At 29.2% G+C, this 22083-nt stretch overlaps 1 protein-coding gene across 2 annotated transcripts; it reads left to right on the forward strand.

The window, feature by feature from the left end:
• Window positions 1–3803: 3803 nt before the first annotated feature.
• On the forward strand, window positions 3804–14487 carry LOC132936530 (uncharacterized). Of its 2 annotated transcripts, none has more exons than XM_061003270.1 (3): window positions 3804–4038; window positions 11255–11675; window positions 11736–14487. In XM_061003270.1, the coding sequence occupies exons 2-3, from the start codon at window positions 11300–11302 to the stop codon at window positions 13550–13552; spliced, it is 2193 nt and encodes a 730-aa protein (XP_060859253.1). In that variant the 5' UTR covers window positions 3804–4038; window positions 11255–11299; the 3' UTR covers window positions 13553–14487. The 2 variants fall into 2 exon arrangements, with proteins under 2 accessions (XP_060859253.1, XP_060859252.1); XM_061003269.1 differs by having other exon boundaries at window positions 3805–4038; window positions 11255–13573; window positions 13654–14487.
• Window positions 14488–22083: the final 7596 nt, after the last annotated feature.

The following is a 22083-nucleotide window of genomic DNA, read 5'->3' on the forward strand; positions in this document are numbered from 1 at the left end:
TTTATTATATTTTAATTTTATAGCGATTTATGAGTATTTTAAGATGTACAAACAATTTACAATTTATACTAACGAGATCTTCTGAGCATACAATTTGCAATGTTACGCACTTGTAAGACGGAGACAGTCAATGTCGGTGTAACGTCCTCTTAAGATGATCAATTTCAAAAAATTGGAAAAATAATATTATTCAGAACTTTCATCCTAGAAGTAGACAGTGTCGTATCACCCGTATCGAATGATACGTGTTTAAACCTACGACGCCTTATCCTCGGGCGTACACAATATCACCGATGACCTATATGGGTCAATGAGCAATCATTGGCGTATGTGAGGGGGCGGTGTTGGTGAAAGCCCCCCCCCCCCCATGACCAAATTAATTAATTTCAATATAGGACTATGTACTTTACAATACTATTATTTTGGTGAAGGTAATACCAATATCATAGCAACTAATATTATGTCACAATTGTATAAGAGTTTTCTGTAGTAATATTGTAGTACATTTCTATATTCTATAGTATCAGTTTCTATATATTTAAATATAAAAGGTTAGTTATTATCCTGACAATAGATTTTTAGTGCTATCGTTATGTTATTTCATCAACAACCGGCCCAACCAATTGACAGATTTTACAATCGGGAGAAAATTCCCACCTTCCTCCCTTTCAAATAACGCCACTGATATTTTCGTAAATTGACAATTGAAATTGTTTACTTAAGACAAGTGTTGAGCGTCTGTTTTCAAAAATGTTCAGAACATAAATCAAATCGAATTCAAAAAATACTTTTGATAATAATTTCGGCTAAATAATAATAATGACTATTTTTTACTTATTTTCAAATAAATATATTTTTGTATATTATGTCAATTTAATATAATATTGCGTTTATGTTGTTTCAATATTTTGATAGGACCAGTGGACTACGTCGTATACCTTCTGTATATTATATTTATATCGTTTTAGTATTTATGTCGCCACTGTTAGTGACGGCTATTGTAAGAATTGTTATTTATTGTGTTAAAATTCTCCTACGCACTGAACAAAGAGTAGGTACTTGGTACTTGGTACCTACCAAAGGCGTGTGCAGACGTGCAGTATACAGGATAATATAGGCGTAATCTGGGGTAAGTTCTTGGCAGTTGTTGGCGGGGGTATCCAGTATAAACAATATCTGTATTTACTATTTTTAAAAAAGTGGCCTGCTTAAATTTTGGCACCCCTATTATAGAACTCAAATGGCGCCTCTGAATATAATAAGCGGGTAAGTGGATGTCACTCTGCTGTACAGTAGGTTACAAGTGGGACAATGTATAATGGATTGTATTAAACTTGAATTTAATGATATATAATCATTGTATAAGAAAAACGATTCTGAGTGGAGACGGTTTATCAGTCTGGATTTTTTAAATGTTTGTATTTATTATAGCCTTTAAGTAGAATTAATATCATAATATTATAATTTTTTATTCGTTGCTACGATGATAATCAAATCGCTAGAAATTAAAATCCCATTTTAAGCGGTTTTTCGTAATTTGTCAGTAGTTTTTCCCGTGCCATTAAATAACTATTGAGAAAATCGAAAAATTACCTATCTAAAGTACCATATTGATCCAATTTGCTAAAAGATAAGGTAATATATGTTGAAATCGAAGCATTCCATCTGGTAGAAATTTTGTATACAAGAAAAAAAATTGTACAGAAAATACATTTAAAAAAAAAAATAAATAAATAAACACAATTGTAAAACCACTAGCTTCCTCGCTCCGCTCAGAATCTAAATGGTGGGAAAATGGGTTAGTTACCTTAGTTTTTATGTTGTTTTTCCCGGCGCTTATGAAACCTATAGAGAATTTTTAAATTTGATTCAATACGTGGTCTAGCTGTCATCTGACATTTGACTATTTTGACTTTTGAGGATTGAATGAACATTTATCCAGTGATAACAGACTATTTTGTCGGTACAATGTTGATAACAATATAATTTTAAGATAGAATAACGTCATATTCTGTGATACTGCCATAATACAGAATTCTGTGGTTATTAGTTATCATAGATAATAATCTAACTATTTATGGTGGTTGTACGAATGTACGATATTTTAGAATATATTAATAATTTAAATGATAATGTCTAATACATGCACGAAAATAACTATTTTGTACCTCTTTGGCTCTTTATATATTATATATTTCAATAATTTTCTGGTGGTGCAAAAACATACCTTTGCACCGCCACATCTAAAATGTGGTGGTGCAAGTGCTGCATTTGAACCACCCAGTTTACGCCACTGATTAGACAGTCGACACTATCTAGACTATAATATGACTTTCTCTCAGTTCTCACAAAACATTATTTTTCTAATGTGTAATCCTCCCAATTTAGGGATAAAAGTAGGTACATAGTGATAAATATTATATTATACACATTTATTGGAATACTTGTTATTTAGAAACAACATGTTTGTACGATAAATAATAATCTTAGTAATAATTATTAAACATAATTATGGCTACCATAATTTACGTTATTTCCTAACGACCAGATGGCAAATAGGAGATTTGGTAGCGACGAGCGTTACGTGATATCCCATAAATCGTTTTAAATATTATCTACGGGAAGAGGATCGATGCTTCAGCGGCTGTTCGTAACCAATAACCATGAGTCATGACTAAATATTACATGACATGATATTATATATTTATGTAACGTAATATCCAGTGCCACGGTCGTGTCGCGAGCTATGTAAAAAATATATATAGCGGAGGCACGATAGTGTATATTGTTATCTCGAAGCAGGGGTTGCCCATTTAAACAGTATACATTTTGGTGTTTTTTTTTTACTAATTATCTACTGAATCATTTAATAAAAAATCTGACAAATTTTGCAGATAATCCTTTTGCAAAAATCTTCGAAATAGTGCGGTTAGAGAAACTATAATGAAATCTGTTATCACGGGGACCTCATCTCGCGTTATCGTGCTAACCGGCTCCCCCAGTCCATTTTGTGTACGCGGTACAAGACCTTGGTGACTTAGGTGGAAGAAAATTACGAAGTATTTTATTATTGACTTCTCGTATTTATTATACTATTTTGTTTAATTTCGCTATCGACTATCGCTTCATTAAATCACCTTAAATGTATTATATTTTATTTATTGTAATTATTAATATTATAAATTCACTTTTGCTACCCAGCACATTTTTGGAATTTTTTTTCGGAATATACGTATATCAACGAGTTAAGAATAATGGTGCAAAAAAAATTTTCGGAAACTATTATTTTGGAAGTTATACCCATCCAAAGTTTGCGATTAATTTGTTAGGTTATCCGTCTTTCCGATCGGCAGGTATGCTCCCCCCCCCCACCCGCTTGTTGTGATTTTACAGTAAGTTGCTAGCTTCTAACATGATGTACGAAACGACAATTAATGTTTGGCTGCAGTATAGATATTAAACATATGGATGCGGCATTGATCGGAAATCGTGAAGCCAACATAACGGAGTGAAAAACGACGTTTCCCTCTCATACGGCGTAATAGAAACGATTTCTCTCTCCGTTATGTTGGCTCCAAGTATTATGCACAGTTTAGATCATAGATAGTCAATGCCGCTTCCATATGTTTAACATCTATAGCTATAATAGCGCGGAGGTCAAACATTCGTGCGACCATCTTGGATTTCGGCGTCCATCTACTGCGATACTAACTATTCGATTGTTCGATGCAGCATTCGATTATTTCGTCATTCGATACACCGTATATAACGTAAATGTTCTACCATATTTACTGAAATCGATTGAATTGAAAGTCGGTAATCGATTGTCAGTCGTTAAAATATAGCCGATAGTGCCGATTAGTAAATAGACTTCATGACTGGAAAAGAATGACTGATTACAACTTATTACGTAGCGAGTTGCTTACTTTTTTTAATGAATATAAATGTTTCAATTTACGTCGTCTTTTGCCTTTATTAATTTTGAATCCGTTGTGACACACTGTCCTGTGTTGTTGGACTACCCATCATCAGCTATAGGTAATTATTACTAAAATATATATTTTGTTCATCCGCTGCCGTACAGTTTGTAGAGTGAAAACTATTCACTAAGTCATAAAACGTGTAGGTACCTATAAATTTCACTATGTGTCGACTTGTTTCACCCGTGTTCCATTGTCAGACTTAGATTAAGGAGGGTGATGTCATTACGTCACTATTATTTTGTACGTGGTCGTTTGTTATTCATTTACTGACGAAGTGTGGTACTTTCGCGCCAATCATTGTTTGATTTGACACGGCGTGTATGAATTTATGTACATTGTACGTGCGTCGAAGACTTAAGTTGGTCTGTAAGCTTACAGATTGATACGCGTTTATCTCATTGTGTTATAGACTTGTGCGCAATCGATAACGTACCTACGTACATTGACTGTATTTTGGAGTAAAAATTCTGAAGTCATTAAAAAGCCGTTCATGTAGTTTTATTTTATTTTAAATTTTTAATTAATTAAAATATGAAAACTATGGAACAAATGCAGTTTTTCTCCCAAGGAATTTTTTTTCAAAATGTGTGTTAATTCTAAATGATGATACTTAAAAAAAAAACAGTTTTCCAACAAAATTGATAAATATCACTTGTAATTAAACTGCTTTTATGCGAAAGACTATACTGTCGTATATTGCAGACAGTCGTCAAAATAATATTATTTAATATATATGTAATACAGGTGGGAATATTTTAAATTGTAAATTATTGACATAGGTCAGGCCAGCGAAACAATATGTGCTGAGGCGACAATAATATTTTCTTTATAACACCGCCGTACGCGCAGGCACGGCCCCCGAAGTCGCTGAGTGATTTGGCGAGGACTAGCTACGACGTGCGTGTGAAACGCCGATCGTAGTACGGGCTAGGCGATCTGAATTTGCTAAGTGTTGTATTTATGTTTGTTTTAATACAATAAAAGTGTTTCCGACCTAAAAACCCGAGTTTAACATTATTTTCGTCATTCTTACGTTCTTACCTTTCATAGGAACAGCGCAGGGATATAGGTACGTACCATGTGTCAATTAAGTTTTATTAAACTGAATAGTGCCAAGGTATATGCAATCTTTGAGTCATTTCAACTAGATAGGAACGAACTAAGAATTGACAAGCGCATACCATCGTAATTAATAAATAAGTACTGCAATGTTTTTCTTTCAATAAATATTGGTTACTTTTGTTAAATTTCTAATAAGGTGAAGTGGTGGAGTAACTGCGGCGCAATTTTGAATAGTTCAACTTAAACTATTGATTTCTTGTAAAATAATTAACTTAAAACTATTATGATTGTTGCAATATATTTGTATGGAAATGTTATACTTATTACAATGTCAAAATTATGTAAAATACTTTTAAAACATTTTTATGAATAATAATTTTAAAAAAAAATGTACTGTTTAAAAACTCCTATTAAATTGTAGGCAAGTGCTTAAAACCGAAATAACTTTAGCTATAATACTACGTTTTCAAAGCTGTATTTGTCTAAATAGCTTATTAATGTCAGCTATTACAAAATTCAATTTTTATTGCTACATGTTTGATACACACTAAACGGGTCCTAAAAGTGATTTAAAAAATCTTCTTACTTATATTTTTTTATATATTTCATTTCACTCTTCAATTTTTATTTTTTATAAAACAACAATAAAATAATTTAAAAAACAATAATTTTTTTATATACAATTTAATGTATTTCATGTCATGTCACACTTGACTACCCATAAATGATTTACAAAATTTACCCCATTGATTATATTACATGGGGAAAGAGGCAAAGAGCATAATCTGCAATGGTAAATATTATTTAATAATTAAGCACATAAATATTACTTAAAACTTAAACTAGACATAAAACCACACAACTGATCTAAATGAGACACCTCCAGAATATATAGCAAAAAAAAAACTTGATAATATCTGATTTTCAAAACGAAAATAATATTACAACTGTTGACATTGACTCAGATAGAACAAAAATGGAAAATCGTAAAGTATTGCAAACTAAATATTTGAATTCCCATTGTGTTATAGGTTAATTTTAATTATTGATAAGAGTGATAAACTTTATTTTTCTCTCCATAAAATCTGAAATTTCACTTACCCTATTTCACCTTACCTACTTAATGTACATTTAGTAAACATATAGGGACCATTATTAAATTTACTGGATTTTATTACTATATTTTATTATTTTATGACAACTTATTATGTTTATTTAATAATTAACCATTATTATGGTGCTGAATAAATATAATTTTTAATAGTTTAAAGCCAGTTTCCTTGACTGGTTTACCTGTAAAGTACTCCAATAACCAAATGGGCAAGTAATTTATGAATAAAGTGTTCCGACAACTTTTAAATTTCTCAAGTAAATTCATATAGTAAGTTCCTATTGGACGTTATTTTAATTTGTGTCACAGCAGTATGTCAGTTTCACGGCAGTGCCACCATAACAGATGCCATAAACTTTTGCCATAATATTTTGACTATCATCAACTATTACCTTAATTAATCTGAAATTTCTAGTTCAATAATATGAGTTTGAAATAGGTACATTTAAGATTTTAGGATTTAAAACATTTTAATATTGCAAATGCTATAAAAAAAAAATTTAAATAAGTAGTTAAAAGTTAAATTAAACATTATAATCAGAATTGTAATTATTAATTTAAATACTATTGTCCTAAAATGTCATATTAAATTTGCCTTAATCATAATTCATTTTTCCAAATCGCTGATTTGCCACTGATTATACAAAATATAACCTGTACCTATTGTAATTTGTAAGAGTAAATATTTGTTAGGTTAAAAAGATATTCTTACAACATAACACTAAGCACCAAAGCTTAGAATATGTATCGTAGTAATAGTAGTAAAGAGAGTAAATGTTATTGAAAATGTTGTATGATAATATTATTATCATCATAATTCATTTTTGAAGGGAAATATTGTTATAATATTATTAGTTCTTCACATAGAGCAAAATATGGAGCTTAGTTATTGACTATACCTTTTCACTGATATCAATTATTTTTTTTTCAAAATGAATATATGCAAGTGATATTGAAATCAATACATTTTCTAATCTAGACTATTTTATACTGTTGTACCCAAAGTAAATCAAGGTATACATGTTCAATAACAAATGCAATAATAGAACTTGTATAATAAACTTGTAAATAAGTAAATTGAAGAATTTAACAATTTTAAGAATATAGCTATTAGCATGAATGCTGGAAAAAAGTACTTTTAAAATCATATAAAATAACATAGGTACTTGTAAATTCGTTAATTATTATTTTTATTTATAAACATATTATATAATTTATTATTTATATTTTATAAATTACATAAAACAAACATTTTTAAAATTACATAATATACATGTATAATATTATACATTTAATCAGATTTCAGCCTTATGATGTGTCCTACATATATACTATAATTAAAAATTACACATTACAAATTTAAAAAAATGAAAAACTACACATTAAAAATGTTATGGTAACATTTCATCATTCTATTATGTCCTATATTAGTTAAGAATAAATCAACACTCAATTCTCCCCTAGTAAATTGTTTGCATACATTTTTTAGTTGAGTTTGCATTATATATCCTTTATGTGGTCACTTATAAGTTAATTTCCTAATTTTGCTCAATGTTAATTTAGCTTTATCAGCACTCATTTCGTTTTTTCATGTTTTTCAATATTTTCTATATCGATGGATTTTTATGACCAACCAAATGACTGAATCTATCCCATCCCTTACACATTTTGTTGGTTTTACTAATATCCAGTTAAGTACATTAAGTGAACATTCCATATTGGAGGAGAGAATTGAGGAGAAAGTTGACGAACCCAAATACTTAAATCGTCATCAGTTCTTATTCTACGCAAATGACCACTTACACAAACTGAATCAAAATAATTAACTAAGTCTGAAGGAACAATAGTTTTAAGATAATCCATTCCTCTTCTTTGACATGACTTAGTGGGAGAAAAGCTAAGCTATTTAGCACAAAAATGGCTGAAATCCTTGTCTGTAAACCTAGTTTTTGGATGAGTGCTTTGACATAAATGACAACCGATACTGTTAAGTGACTGCCAATAATATTTTTAAGAGCATTAATAACAGATATCTTGAAATCTAAATGTACTTTGACTGGGTCAGGGTAATATTTACGTTTATTACATTTGTCCAAAATTATTCTGAACATTTTTTCATAAGTCAATTGTATTTTCTTCTTAATAATGAATAAATTGCAGTTATATACTCACAATTGTATTTTATATGAATAATATTTACTATTTAGATTGACTCAATAGATCTAACATATTGTTGGTACCAAACATGATAATTCTAATCCTCTCATTAGTATTTTTAAATAGTTTTTTTCATAGTATTCTATGAAAGATTTTGTTGTGTTGTCTCAAACATGTCATACAAATTATATTCAGGGTGATTCATGCTCAATCTATTTTTTTTCTTCATTGATGCAGATATTCAAAATCTGTTTTTTTGAATTTTTAAATACCTAAGACCATATTTTTTAATTCTCTCGTACTACTCGAAAAGTGTAGTACTTGTAGTTGTACTTTGTAGTACTTGAAAAGTCCTGTGGAGATACAAACTTCTGTTTTGTCAAATGAGAACACCCCTATTCAATTATAAATTATACAGTAGATAATTTTTTTTAAATTTTTGACGTATCAAAATCCAAATTCATCAAGAAGTATTTGAGTTATTTATCTTTGTGTTCTAAGGATAAAATGTCCATAGTAATGGGTTTATAAGATATAGGGGCTATGGTGATTTGAAACTTGTAGTCATTAATCTTTCAATATCAATAATTTTTAAAAATGGCTCAAGTATAATAAATACTTTATCCAATTTTATGTTTATTTTTGTTTATGTAAAACCATTTTTAAGGAATATTATCCTTAATACAAACATTTTAATAACTAGTTATTTAAATTTTGAATTAGATACATCAATATTTTCAAAAAAAATTATCCACTTAATAAATGAAAGTAAAAAGGGGGATTTAATTTTCAAAATAGAAGTTAATATGCCACAGGATACTCCTTAAGTAGTACAAAAAAATTCATTTATCTCAAAATATGTTAAGTAAATATGTATTGAGTATATTTAAAAATTCCAAAAATCAGAATTTGAATAAATTTATTATTAAAAGAATAAATGGTGGCGAGCAAGCTTGGTGAATCAGCCTGTATATAATATTTTATACAAGTATTTAAAATTATCTAGGTATAAGGCCCAGGGCTAGGAACTTTATGCACTAAAAAACAATGAAATGTGTGCATACGTATGCACTAAAAAAAACCAAAATATGGCGGTATAATATGCATTTATTATTTTAAAAAAAATGTATTTAAAAGCTTATTATAGAGAAAAAAAAATTATTTTTGAATCATAGATATTTTATTTATATTTTTCTTTTGATATTACTGAATCTGTAAACCTGGCCGATCATTACGGTCATTAAAGGCCAATTCATATTTCTTAGTAAAAACACTATAAACCATACGGGCGAGCGTCGCCGACGGCAATAGTGACAGCTATTGGTAAAAATAAATATTTTATTCTTGAAAACATTTTAATTAAATAAGACGATTATAATTTATAATATTTTTAAACATTTACACAATATTTCAACTATTACTTGGTATAGTATAATTCAAAATATAGACTAGGAAACCGTGTGCGGCGGCTATTTATTTTTAAATTATATTCAACCATAAAAAACTTGTTTGTTGTAGATTTCTTATAAATTTTTACCATAAAATGCATTTATATACTCAAAATCTTTAAATATGCATAATCATATAAATTTAGTAAAATATGCAAAAATATGCAACATAAATTGTTGTATTTCAACTGTATGGTTCATGAAACAAATTTGTATTCAGATTTGAAATATGCAGCTTCCTGAGAAAGATGCAAATGCATAAAGTTCCGAGCCCTGGGTATAACAAAGCAAATAAAATATTTTATACTTTATAAATTCTACAATAGTACAAATATTATTTTATATTTCCTTTGAAAAGATTCAGAACCTATTAAATATGATTGACAAATTGGGACAAATGATTAAATGAACAAATATTTAGTCAGAAAACCAGTTACCTATAATACTTAAATATAATACATTATCAATAAACATTTAATAACTCTCTAATTTAAGTTTTCTGTTTAAAGCTTTCTAAAAACTGCATATTTAACTTCTTTCAAATCATAAATATTTTAGTTGACTAAACATGTTTCCAAGATAATTTAGTAAATTTGTGTAAATTTTTTGAGATTAAAAGTTTTACCAACAAAATATTATTACCTACTTATAATTTTATTTATTAAGTTTGAACAAAAATAATTTAAAGTGTATTAATAAACAAAATATTTTAATTATACACTAAACAGACGTAGGGTTAAAATTGAAAGGAATGAATTTAATTTTAAATTATAATTAATCTCACTACAGACTTACAAGAATTTATAAGTTTGTTCAGTATTTGTTTACATTTTATTGAAAAATCTTAAAGGTAACATTTTTTTTCTGTCTTAATTTAAAAGAAATGTTTTTTATATTATATTATATTTATTTATTTTACTTTTTTATATGAAATGACAACTTTTAGTTTTTTGTATCAGTTGGCTGTTTATTTCATTTATCTTAATTTTTTTAGAATTTTTCTGTACCTTTTTTTAAACTAAAACTTAAAATAAAATTTGAAAAAAAAAATTTATTCCCATTAAATACTACCTACTCCTAAAATCACTGACGGTATATGAAGTCAGACAAGTCAGTGATTAAAATAATACAATACTATTATGAAATACTTATCGATATCATATTAATTATAATTTATTCATAACCTGATGCAGGAAGACATGGCTTATCTTGTATTGGTAAAATAACATAAATGATTTATGTTATGATAAATCATTACAAAAATTAACAATACTATATTTATTAACAATAAAAATATCAATTAACCCTATGGTTAATTTAATAAGTTGACGGGTTCATTGAAATTTTTTTAAAGTAAAAATGACTAATAAATAGTATCCAATATGTCACTCAACTAGTTGTTTTAATATACACAATATTTCAAAGTAAATTGTTTACTGATAGATTATCAACAATTCCTACTAATAAACAATTTTTTTATGCTTGTGTTTTAGGAAATGAGTGTAAACAAAATAACTTTTGTTTCGATGTAATGATTTATGGATCTAGAAACTGAAATGGAAAATTGTTCTACTGAAATAACTAATGAAAGTAAATCTAATAAGCAATCTAATTCTGGAATTGTACACGCATGTGATGCAGAAGAAGATGATTATTGTGTTATTGTTAATAAAGGAGGACAACAACTATTACCTGCTAGTATAATGCTATTAGTAAAAAATATATGTGCTATTGATGATGAACCATGGGCAGTTGAAGAAGATGATGACTACATTAAAGATAATTCAGATGATCCAAAAATTCTACCACTAAAAACAGTCGGTAACAAAAAAATTGAAAAATCTAGTTCAGTTTCTTCAAAAGAATTTCCCAATGATATAGAAAAAGAAGAAAAATGTCATATTACAAATAATGGTAATGAAATGTACATAAATTATGCATTTGGTAAAATATTTGAAGATATTTTTGATACAGATAACGCCATAAATACAGGACAATTAAAAGCAGAGGAGAAATCTGATTTAAGTAAACAACTAATTTTTAATAAAAATATAAATAATGACCAGGACTTAGATGAAACCAATAATATTATATGGAGTGCTATTAACATAGCTAGTACATCTTGTTCTACATCCATACCTGGCACTTCAAGTTTGACCGATTTACAAAATCCATTTTGTTCTACATTTTTACCTGGTCCTTCATGTTCAACCGACCTACTGGGTTCATCTTGTTCTACATCTTTACCTGGCCCTTCATGTTCAACCGACCTACTGAGTTTATCTTGTTCTACATCTATACCTGGCCCTTCATGTTCAACCGACCAATCTGGTCCATCTTGTTCTAGATCCTTACTTGACACTTCATGGTTAACACCGGCACCTGGCCCATCTTATTCGTTACCTAGCCTTTCATGTTTGACTGATTTACAGGGTCCATCTTGTTCTACATCTATACCTGGCCCTTCATGTTCAACCGACCAATCTGGTCCATCTTGTTCTAGATCCTTACTTGACACTTCATGGTTAACACCGGCACCTGGCCTATCTTATTCGTTACCTAGCCTTTCATGTTTGACTGATTTACAGGGTCCATCTTGTTCTACATCTATACCTGGCCCTTCATGTTCAACCGACCTACCAGGTCCATCTTGTTCTACATCTATACCTGGCCCTTCATGTTCAACCGACCAATCTGGTCCATCTTGTTCTAGATCCTTACTTGACACTTCATGGTTAACACCGGCACCTGGCCTATCTTATTCGTTACCTAGCCTTTCATGTTTGACTGATTTACAGGGTCCATCTTGTTCTACATCTATACCTGGCCCTTCATGTTCAACCGACCTACCAGGTCCATCTTGTTCTACATCTATACCTGGCCCTTCATGTTCAACCGACCAATCTGGTCCATCTTGTTCTAGATCCTTACTTGACACTTCATGGTTAACACCGGCACCTGGCCTATCTTATTCGTTACCTAGCCTTTCATGTTTGACTGATTTACAGGGTCCATCTTGTTCTACATCTATACCTGGCCCTTCATGTTCAACCGACCTACCAGGTCCATCTTGTTCTACATCTATACCTGGCCCTTCATGTTCAACCGACCAATCTGGTCCATCTTGTTCTAGATCCTTACTTGACACTTCATGGTTAACACCGGCACCTGGCCTATCTTATTCGTTACCTAGCCTTTCATGTTTGACTGATTTACAGGGTCCATCTTGTTCTACATCTATACCTGGCCCTTCATGTTCAACCGACCTACCAGGTCCATCTTGTTCTACATCTATACCTGGCCCTTCATGTTCAACCGACCAATCTGGTCCATCTTGTTCTAGATCCTTACTTGACACTTCATGGTTAACACCGGCACCTGGCCCATCTTATTCGTTACCTAGCCTTTCATGTTTGATTGATTCACAGGGTCCATCTTGTTCTACATCTATACCTGGCCCTTCATGTTCAACCGACCTACCAGGTCCATCTTGTTCTACATCTATACCTGGCCCTTCATGTTCAACCGACCTACCAGGTCCATCTTGTTCTACATCTATACCTGGCCCTTCATGTTCAACCGACCAATCTGGTCCATCTTGTTCTAGATCCTTACTTGACACTTCATGGTTAACACCGGCACCTGGCCCATCTTATTCGTTACCTAGCCTTTCATGTTTGACTGATTTACAGGGTCCATCTTGTTCTACATCTTTACCTGGCCCATCATGTTCAACCAACCTACCTGGTCCTTCTAGTTCTAGATACTTCCCTGGCTCATATAATTCTTAACTTCCACCAAGTAAATTAGATGTATGTTTTAACAATTTAAATATTTAAAAAGGCAATGATATGGAAAATGTAATTAATACAAGTTGTGATGATATTTTTAGACCAATGGAAATATCTAAAACTAATAATGATACAAACCAAGACTATTCGACTATGATGATTGAGAAAAAATAATGTTAAAACGTGCAGTTATACTCACGGTTCATGCTGGATTTGAAGAAGCAAATAAAAATACATTGTATACATTAGCTGATATAACTACTCGTTATATAAAATGGATAGCTGTTATAATGGAAAAGAATTTTGATCTCCTAAACAATATCTCTTTTCCGGGAAAAATTGATCCTATTAATAATAGTTTTCAAGAGGTGAGTTATGGTCATAAGTATATTATAATATTTTAAGAAAATTATATGTTTATTACACTTTAAACAACTAACTACAAATTTATAAAAAAAATTGTCAAATTATATTATACTATAATAAATAATATTTATATTATTATAGTTTTTATAATATATATACTTATATTATGTATTAAACTATTTAACTGTTGAATCTATCTTGATTTTTAAGAGTTAAATCCTGTGTAATGTGCAAAGCAGCAAATTCCATATAATATAATACGTTTTAGTAACTGTTTTTAAGTTATAACAGTTAACTATTAATAATTATTTATTAATTTGTTATAACTACCTATTAATATAATAAAAAAAAAAATATAATATTAAAAATACCAGTCTTTTAGAGCTAACATCAAGATTTTATTTCGATTCCTTTTTGACCCTATTTATAAGTTATAACTAAAAACCGGATTTATATGTTTTTACATATTGTTAATGAGTATATGCAATCTTATGAGAGTAAAAAATGTGGACGATTCGTTCAATTCTGAGTTTGTAGAAAAAATGGATTAGGGAATATTAAACCTATTTAGCATATTTTGGAATATTTTGTAAATTTTGAGAAAAATATTTATTTATTATTAATTTTCATATTATTAGGGTACCCAAAAAAATTTATTTTGAACATTTACAATTTTTTTTTTATAATTTTAATAAAAATAAAACACGCAGTTATAATATTATAATTTATAAGTGGCCGTTCACTAAGCATGGTGGCTAACCTGCAATGTTGCCAGTCGTTTTCATATACTGATAACATCAACAAATACTTAAAAACGTGTATTAAATATTTAAATGTTCAAATTTTGTTTTATACTTTAGTAATAACATATTTAAGTGTAGGTTGATTGTTAATTTTTAAAATTAACAACTTAAAAAAAAAAACAGTGATATATAACCTGTTTCAAAAAAATCTTTTTTATCTATATCATAAATCATAAGTCATAACTAATAGTTTTGAAATTAAAAATAAACATTATTTTGTTGTTTGAGTATTTTACTTACGTTTAATTTTTTAAATAAATTACTTATGTAAAGAAAAACAACAAATATACATTTATTACTATGGGTAAGATTCTAAAATTTAATTTAATTCCAACATTTATATATAAATAAACACACACTCTTATCACCAATAATAAATATTACCTAGATTGAATAAAATAGTTGTTCATGTAAGTTCAAAAGTTGCATAATTTCTATTTAAGTTTAAGAGGACGGCAGACCCACATGTGTAATATATTATAATAATAAAATAATTAACATTTTACAAAACATAAAGAAAAACTTTACCTATGTTGAATTATACAAAAATATTATTTTGAAAACATTAGGTTCTTTTTTGTTTTTATTTTTTTTCATTTCATTATTAAAAAATATTGGGTTGTGCTGTCAAAAAAATACATTTAATGTTTCAAACAAATTTTTCAAAGGGCCTTTCAAAAATACCCCTTTAACTTTTTTTTTGGCAGCTTTCACTCTAGTAAATAAAGTTAAAATGTTCACAATATCTCTATATTTATATAATATGTAACCACAAAATGTAATATGTATAAACACTATATAACTGAACAGAACTAGATTGTTGTACAATTTATATTAGTAATCCTTTTAATCAATTTGATAAGTTAGTTATATTGTCAATCAATTTTTCTCAGTCAATTTCTGCATCTTTTTCTACAGCCATCATTATTAACTGACCCCAGTTTTCTTGTTTAATGTTTGATCGTAATTTTGTTTTTATGATATTTTATTTTAAAAAATTCTCGCACAAAACTTGTGTAGATGGTAAAATTAATATAAATTTGTAAACTATGCATAGATTACAACACAGATTTGATTAAAAAGATAGTTCTCTGATAAAAAAAACTGACATTTGTGTTAACCAGGCAATAATCCATATTCAATTAATTCACTTTTTCTTTTTGTTGAATGTTTTGTGGCACCATCCTTTATGCATTATTTTATTTTAACAATAAACAAATAGTCATCATACAATTTTGATGAACTAAATTAATTAATTAAAAATATACAATATCAATAGACAATAAAATCAAGTGACATGCTAATAGTATTTTATTAACTAAGTATTTATTATTTTCAACCCTGCGTTTTTTCCAGCCACACCACAAAGTACAAACAAAATGAAAACACAATACACATTATCAACTGTTTTATTTGGCAGTCTGTAACAGGGGATACCGCACAGGCGGATTGCGTACACACTTACAAACTATAAATTATAAATAACAATATACCTAATATGATGTATTTTTCATTTCTAAAACTAGGTCTTATAAATTGATTATCATTTTATTGTTACAAATTATTTTCATATCATTAAAATAATAAAATGTATATTATAAAAAGATATCATGGATCCACTGGGCACAGAATAAAAATTTTATTAGATAATTTCATTTATTTGGTGACTGTAATTATACACTTGTAATTCAACATTTTAAACAAATTAAATAAGGCCATCTTGAAAAATATGGATTATTTAATCCAATTTTAGCCCTAGAGCCAAACATAGCTTCGTACAGCAAAGATTTAATGCCATGATGAAAAGCTTGATTTTTCATGAATTTTATATCTTCACTCCATTTTTTGGTCTTATTGTCTTGTAACCATACTCTTAACATATTCTTGACGTCTTGATTGGCACGTTCCACAGAACATGGACTTTTAGAATTATATTTGCAATATACCTAGCTGGAGCACCAAAAATTCTAAATATATCCAGTAAAACAACGTAACTTCCTCATTTTGTAAGGATGGTCTGCCCAGTCTGGTGGCATGCACAAATTTGAACATACTTAAACTGCTTCTTAAATTTCCTTTTTGTTTGGCCAAATATAATAAAATATAAAGTTAAAAATACAGCCCAAGAGGTGAACGCCCCTTCGCCCCTCTTTGTATCCGCCATTGTCTTGAACTGAAACTACAGCACTCTCCAATGTACCACCATCTTCACTAACAGTTTAATATTTTTCTTTCTTTGAAAAAAAATTCAAAAAATTCTGTTGGGTAAATTGTGTGACAAGGTAAAAGTAACAGTCGACTTTCATATTAATACACCCTGAAATAATTATTTTGATTAATAATACAAGGTTATCTATACTAAAACAATAATCATACATAGTTAATCCAGAAATTAATATAACATTGTATTTACGATATAGTCATGGCTGGAATATTCAATTTTATGCATAAATAGTCGTTAATAAAATAAATCATACTGATGTTATTTATATGTTATAATTTATAAAATAACAAATATTGGTTTTATTATTATTATAAAATGGGATGTAGTAATATACATATCTCAAAGTAGGGATATGACTCAGGGTAACCATAACACTAAGAAGAAAATAATGGATACTTATTTCATCAGATTTTAAATTTAAGTTTAATGAATTTATCAAGTATGTACTTATTATTTTTATTGTAATACAATAATAATTATAATAGTTTGTATTAACTTTTTAATGCTAACATTACAAAAAAGGTCGTTGGAACTCTTGGTGACAATATAGAAGGTCACAAATTAAACACTTAAAATTATAAAAAAGTATGATTATTTTTTTAATAAGTTACAAGTACCTATTTGTTTGCTCGTTTAAATTGGTCCATAATTCGACAATACTTACTAGATCTAATAAATCTAAACATAATTTCTTACAATTTTACGTTGATAAGATAATATATTAATTTAGATCTAAAGACGTTAGGATTTTGCATGTTTTTCAATAATTACTCAAAACAGATACGTAATATATAAATTTGTTTCATATCATAATACTAGAAGTTTAATGCAATATTTTTTATTTTGCATATTTAGCTAGGTATTATTTTTCCATAAAAGTGCAAATTTTGTTATATTTGTGTTTGAAGTGCATTTTCCCATATTACAAATATAATATTAAATATGAAATTTGAAAAAAAATCGATTAAAATGATTAAATATTATTTAATAATTTATCACAAAATAAAATGTATTTGTATTAACATTTGTTGCTCATTTACATTTGAAAATATTCGAAATATTTTAGTTACACATTGCAATTTCATCATAAACACAATAGGTAAGCATTTAAAATTAAAATTTTTCTTTTTTTAAAGCAAACTTCTAAAAGTAGAAAGATTAAGAAAGAAAAATAGATACATGTTAATTTTAATTTTTTTGTTTTTTTAACAACGTAATAAAATATTTTTAAGAGCGTATCTATTTAAGCATTTTTGCTTATTAATAGAGCATGTGTGGTAAATGTTTTGGGAATACCGCAAAAGTTATGTATGCATTTTTGAGGTTTGTTATAACATAATGTCAATAAATATAGCCCTACATAATATTATTTTTTCGATTCTAGAGTTCAGGGTTATAACTACTTTTTTGATTATTTTACAAAAGTTAATAAATATAATAATTAAATTATATTTAAATGTGAAAATAAGACATCAAACTAAAAACAAAAAATATAATATACTATTTATAAAAATGTATAAGGAGTTTAACTTAACCCCTCCCCTCATCCACATGGTACACTATTGTTTAAACCATATGCCCATATATGAGAACTGTATGTACTGTTAAATATTATCTGCGGTCTACCATTGGAATGGATCGGTTAAACTCCTTAGCCATATTTAATATAGAGTCAAGGTTAACCAGTGAACTCCAATATGATGAAGTTATTGAAGAATTTGACAATCAGTAGGCAAGAAAAAAATGTAACTCTACTTTTTTAATTACATTTATGTCACTAACTAATTTAGTTGGTATGATTTTTTATTTGAATAAACACTTTGATATTGCAGTAAACTGTTAAACCCTAGGGCCTCGGACATAAAATAATATCACTTTAAAAATGTTATCAAAAACAAGCAAGGGGCATATTTTTCAGTAATTGGGGAGGAGAAAAAAGGTCAGTGGTTGTAGTGAGTAGTGAAATAAGTGGGAGAAGAAGGGGCAACAATAATACTATTTCACCCCGGGGCGCATAATATATTCTAAAACTGACAATACTATTAAATTGAATAAAAATACATAGTTGGTAGGTAGGTAACAATTATATGCAATAAATGTATATTAAATATTAGTAAAAGCAACTATTTTTTTTAAAATAACAACGACCAAAAGATTACACAAAATCATACCTGGGTTATTTCTCCTTCGTATTTATTTCTTTAATTTAAAATATAATTCTGCATGACTAACTGTTTCCTGACTTTCTATGTACCAATGCTTCTAAATTTAATGTAAATATTTGTTTATATCCAACCATAGAAGTTGATTTTTAAATTTCAATTAAAGATTTGGCAGTATTTGTTGTTAATTAGTCACCAACTTCGTCTAGATTTAAAAATAAAGCCTTAAATAAGGCTCACACGATGGGTATTTAAAAAATATATTTTTATACGGTAAAGTTACAATATATTATCTCACGGTAGGCTCATGCTCTCCACTATCAATTAGCGATTCAAACGTAGCGTAAGCCCGCAAGTAATCTCAAGCGATTGTGTGAGAGACCGCCCAGGTCTTCGAAAGAACCCGTTAACCCAATTTGCTGTTCACTTTGAGTTCTGCGTAAGTCCGCCAGCACCCTAAGGAGGGTGTGTGAGAGGCCGCCCACAGTCGTCGAGATTGCAACAACGGCAACACCGGCTCATCTTCCGTAGCTTAAGTAGATTTAGTTAATGTTCTTAACCTCTCACAGTCTTGTAAATGCTCTGTGGTCATTGCACTAAACCGGACCGGCCCTAGGGCCCCCCGTCCCCATAACTAAATTGTAACTTCCTCATTCCCAGTGACAAATCTCCCTTTCCATATTCATTTCCGTATGTTAGGTTGCCTATGTGTGGCATTTCAGGGGGCTATAGTTTTTTCTTGATTTCTCAGGCGTTAGGTGTCACACCGTAGGTGTAAGATTGCCTATCCGACCTGAATTCAGGCGTAACAAAAATTTATAAATTAAGCATTTCGTTGTCGAGGCATACTCGACTGGTCCTTCGTTGCATTGCTCAAACAAGTGGATTAAACAGTCACCGGATGCCTCTTTTATAAATGTAAAATGTTTGTGGCCCTGTTGCGCAGAATTTTAGGCAGTAACTGTTGGATCTCAGACCATTTGAGTTTCAATTAAATAAAATATTTTACTGTTGTGTAATTGTGACCTATTACCTATTTTTATCATAATAAAACTGTTGACGCGTCGTCTAATAGTAAGTTGTAATAAATATTTATTCTTAGGGTGAGTACAATGTAAACCTACATAATACATATTATTCTTTTGTAGTATCGTACTTGTATGTACGATATGTGGATATTTTAAACTTACCTATAAGAAAAGAATCGATTAATAAATTCAACAAATTAAATAAAAATGTCCGGGTATGCTATGTACATTATCTACTATTCAGAGAATTCGATCACGTCTGAGTTTTTTCTACCAAAATACTTATCTTATACCAACTGTACTGTCTATCCTAGTCATGGAATATTGGAATAAAAGAATGATACTTTTGACAAAAAAAAACAAAATAATTAATATTCGTGTAGTGACTAATTGACATGTGTCGACTATTTTTTTTTACTAACATCTCATACTAATGATCAAAGACTACGCGTCTACGCATACATTTATACGACCTGCACTCACTGGTCACTCGCATAGAAAATTGCGTTTATTGTACACGGTCGTAGTGATGTAATTATGTCATGTTTGTGGGTGGGATTAAAACATTAACTCCCCACCCACAAAACCAAAAAAAAAAAATGTTGGCTTATATCATAAAAACTTCTCAGTTTAACCATTATTGTGATCTGTTATCTGTTTAATGTAAGTAGGTGCATGTTAAAATTTACTTTTTTTTCGAGTAGATTTGTGGAATAAAATACTCAAAATTGCATAGTGCAAAAGGTTACTACTTTGGAGCTAAGTCCTACCGACAAATTTACAAATTTTGATTGCACCATAGTTCTTAAACCACCGAAATAAATTTCTGAAAATTGTTGAAAGCTAAACTGCATTTTCTATGTAAGTACCTAGATTCGTGGAATAACCTTTCTCTTTTTTCTTATGTATCGGCGACACAGGTACATTACGTTGACAACTCCAAATATTACGTCGAAATCGTGATTCGTGGAATAATTTGCGTATACACAAAATCCCGAACTTCAAAATGTTATAACCTTGGAACTAAGTATGACCGACAAATTTTGATTGCACCATTGTACTTAACTCGTTGAAATATTATATAGGTTTTGGGTTCCCTAAAATCTGCTGCGAACTAAACTGCACTGCTATACAGTATTTCTATCGCAATAGTGATTACGAAGTAGGTACTAAATATTATCTTAGTTATGTAGGTACAGCTTCCGGTTTTTATGGGTTTTTTCAATAAAATATACTGTAATAACTAATAAGTAGGTAATAGTACCTATATATATAAGTACTAAAATATAATGGTTCGCTAGTTTAAAAAAAGTCATGTGGGGGCGTACGACACCCAGATCCCCCGATACCCAGATACCCCTCCCATAATTGCACCACTGCACGGTCGGTATTGAATCAACAATAATTCATCTATCATCTATGATTACAGTGACAAATAAGATCAATTGTAATGTTAAATACTTAGTCAACATATTGTTCATACATTATTAATTACGAAGAATACTATAGTGGTTACTTAATTGTATTTATTTAAGTATACTTCTATGTCCTGCCCAATAGTTAAACAATATGTTGACGAATTATTTAACGTTACAATAAATTGATCTTATTTGTCATCATAGGTATTTGTAATATTATAAAATGGCATTTTAGTTAGTTTCCAAATTATATCACGTCTTTTACAGTTTTAATCATTACTAAATTTTTTTTTACTTAGCTTTTTTTACACGGAGTTATAACGAAGTGTTTTTGGTGTGATATTTTATGAAATAAGTCGCGATTTTATTTGACTGTATATAATAATAATAATAATAATAATCCATATAGCATGCGTTGGTCTCCTATTGTTATATCTTTTTTTCTATCTTAGTTTTTTTTTCGAAAACTATAATGTAAACTTATTTTCCAGCACGAGGCCAGCGTCCCATACTTATAGACATATCGTTAC

The sequence above is a fragment of the Metopolophium dirhodum genome, chromosome 1, assembly GCF_019925205.1.
Source record: "Metopolophium dirhodum isolate CAU chromosome 1, ASM1992520v1, whole genome shotgun sequence".
Taxonomy (NCBI): Eukaryota; Metazoa; Arthropoda; class Insecta; order Hemiptera; family Aphididae; genus Metopolophium; species Metopolophium dirhodum.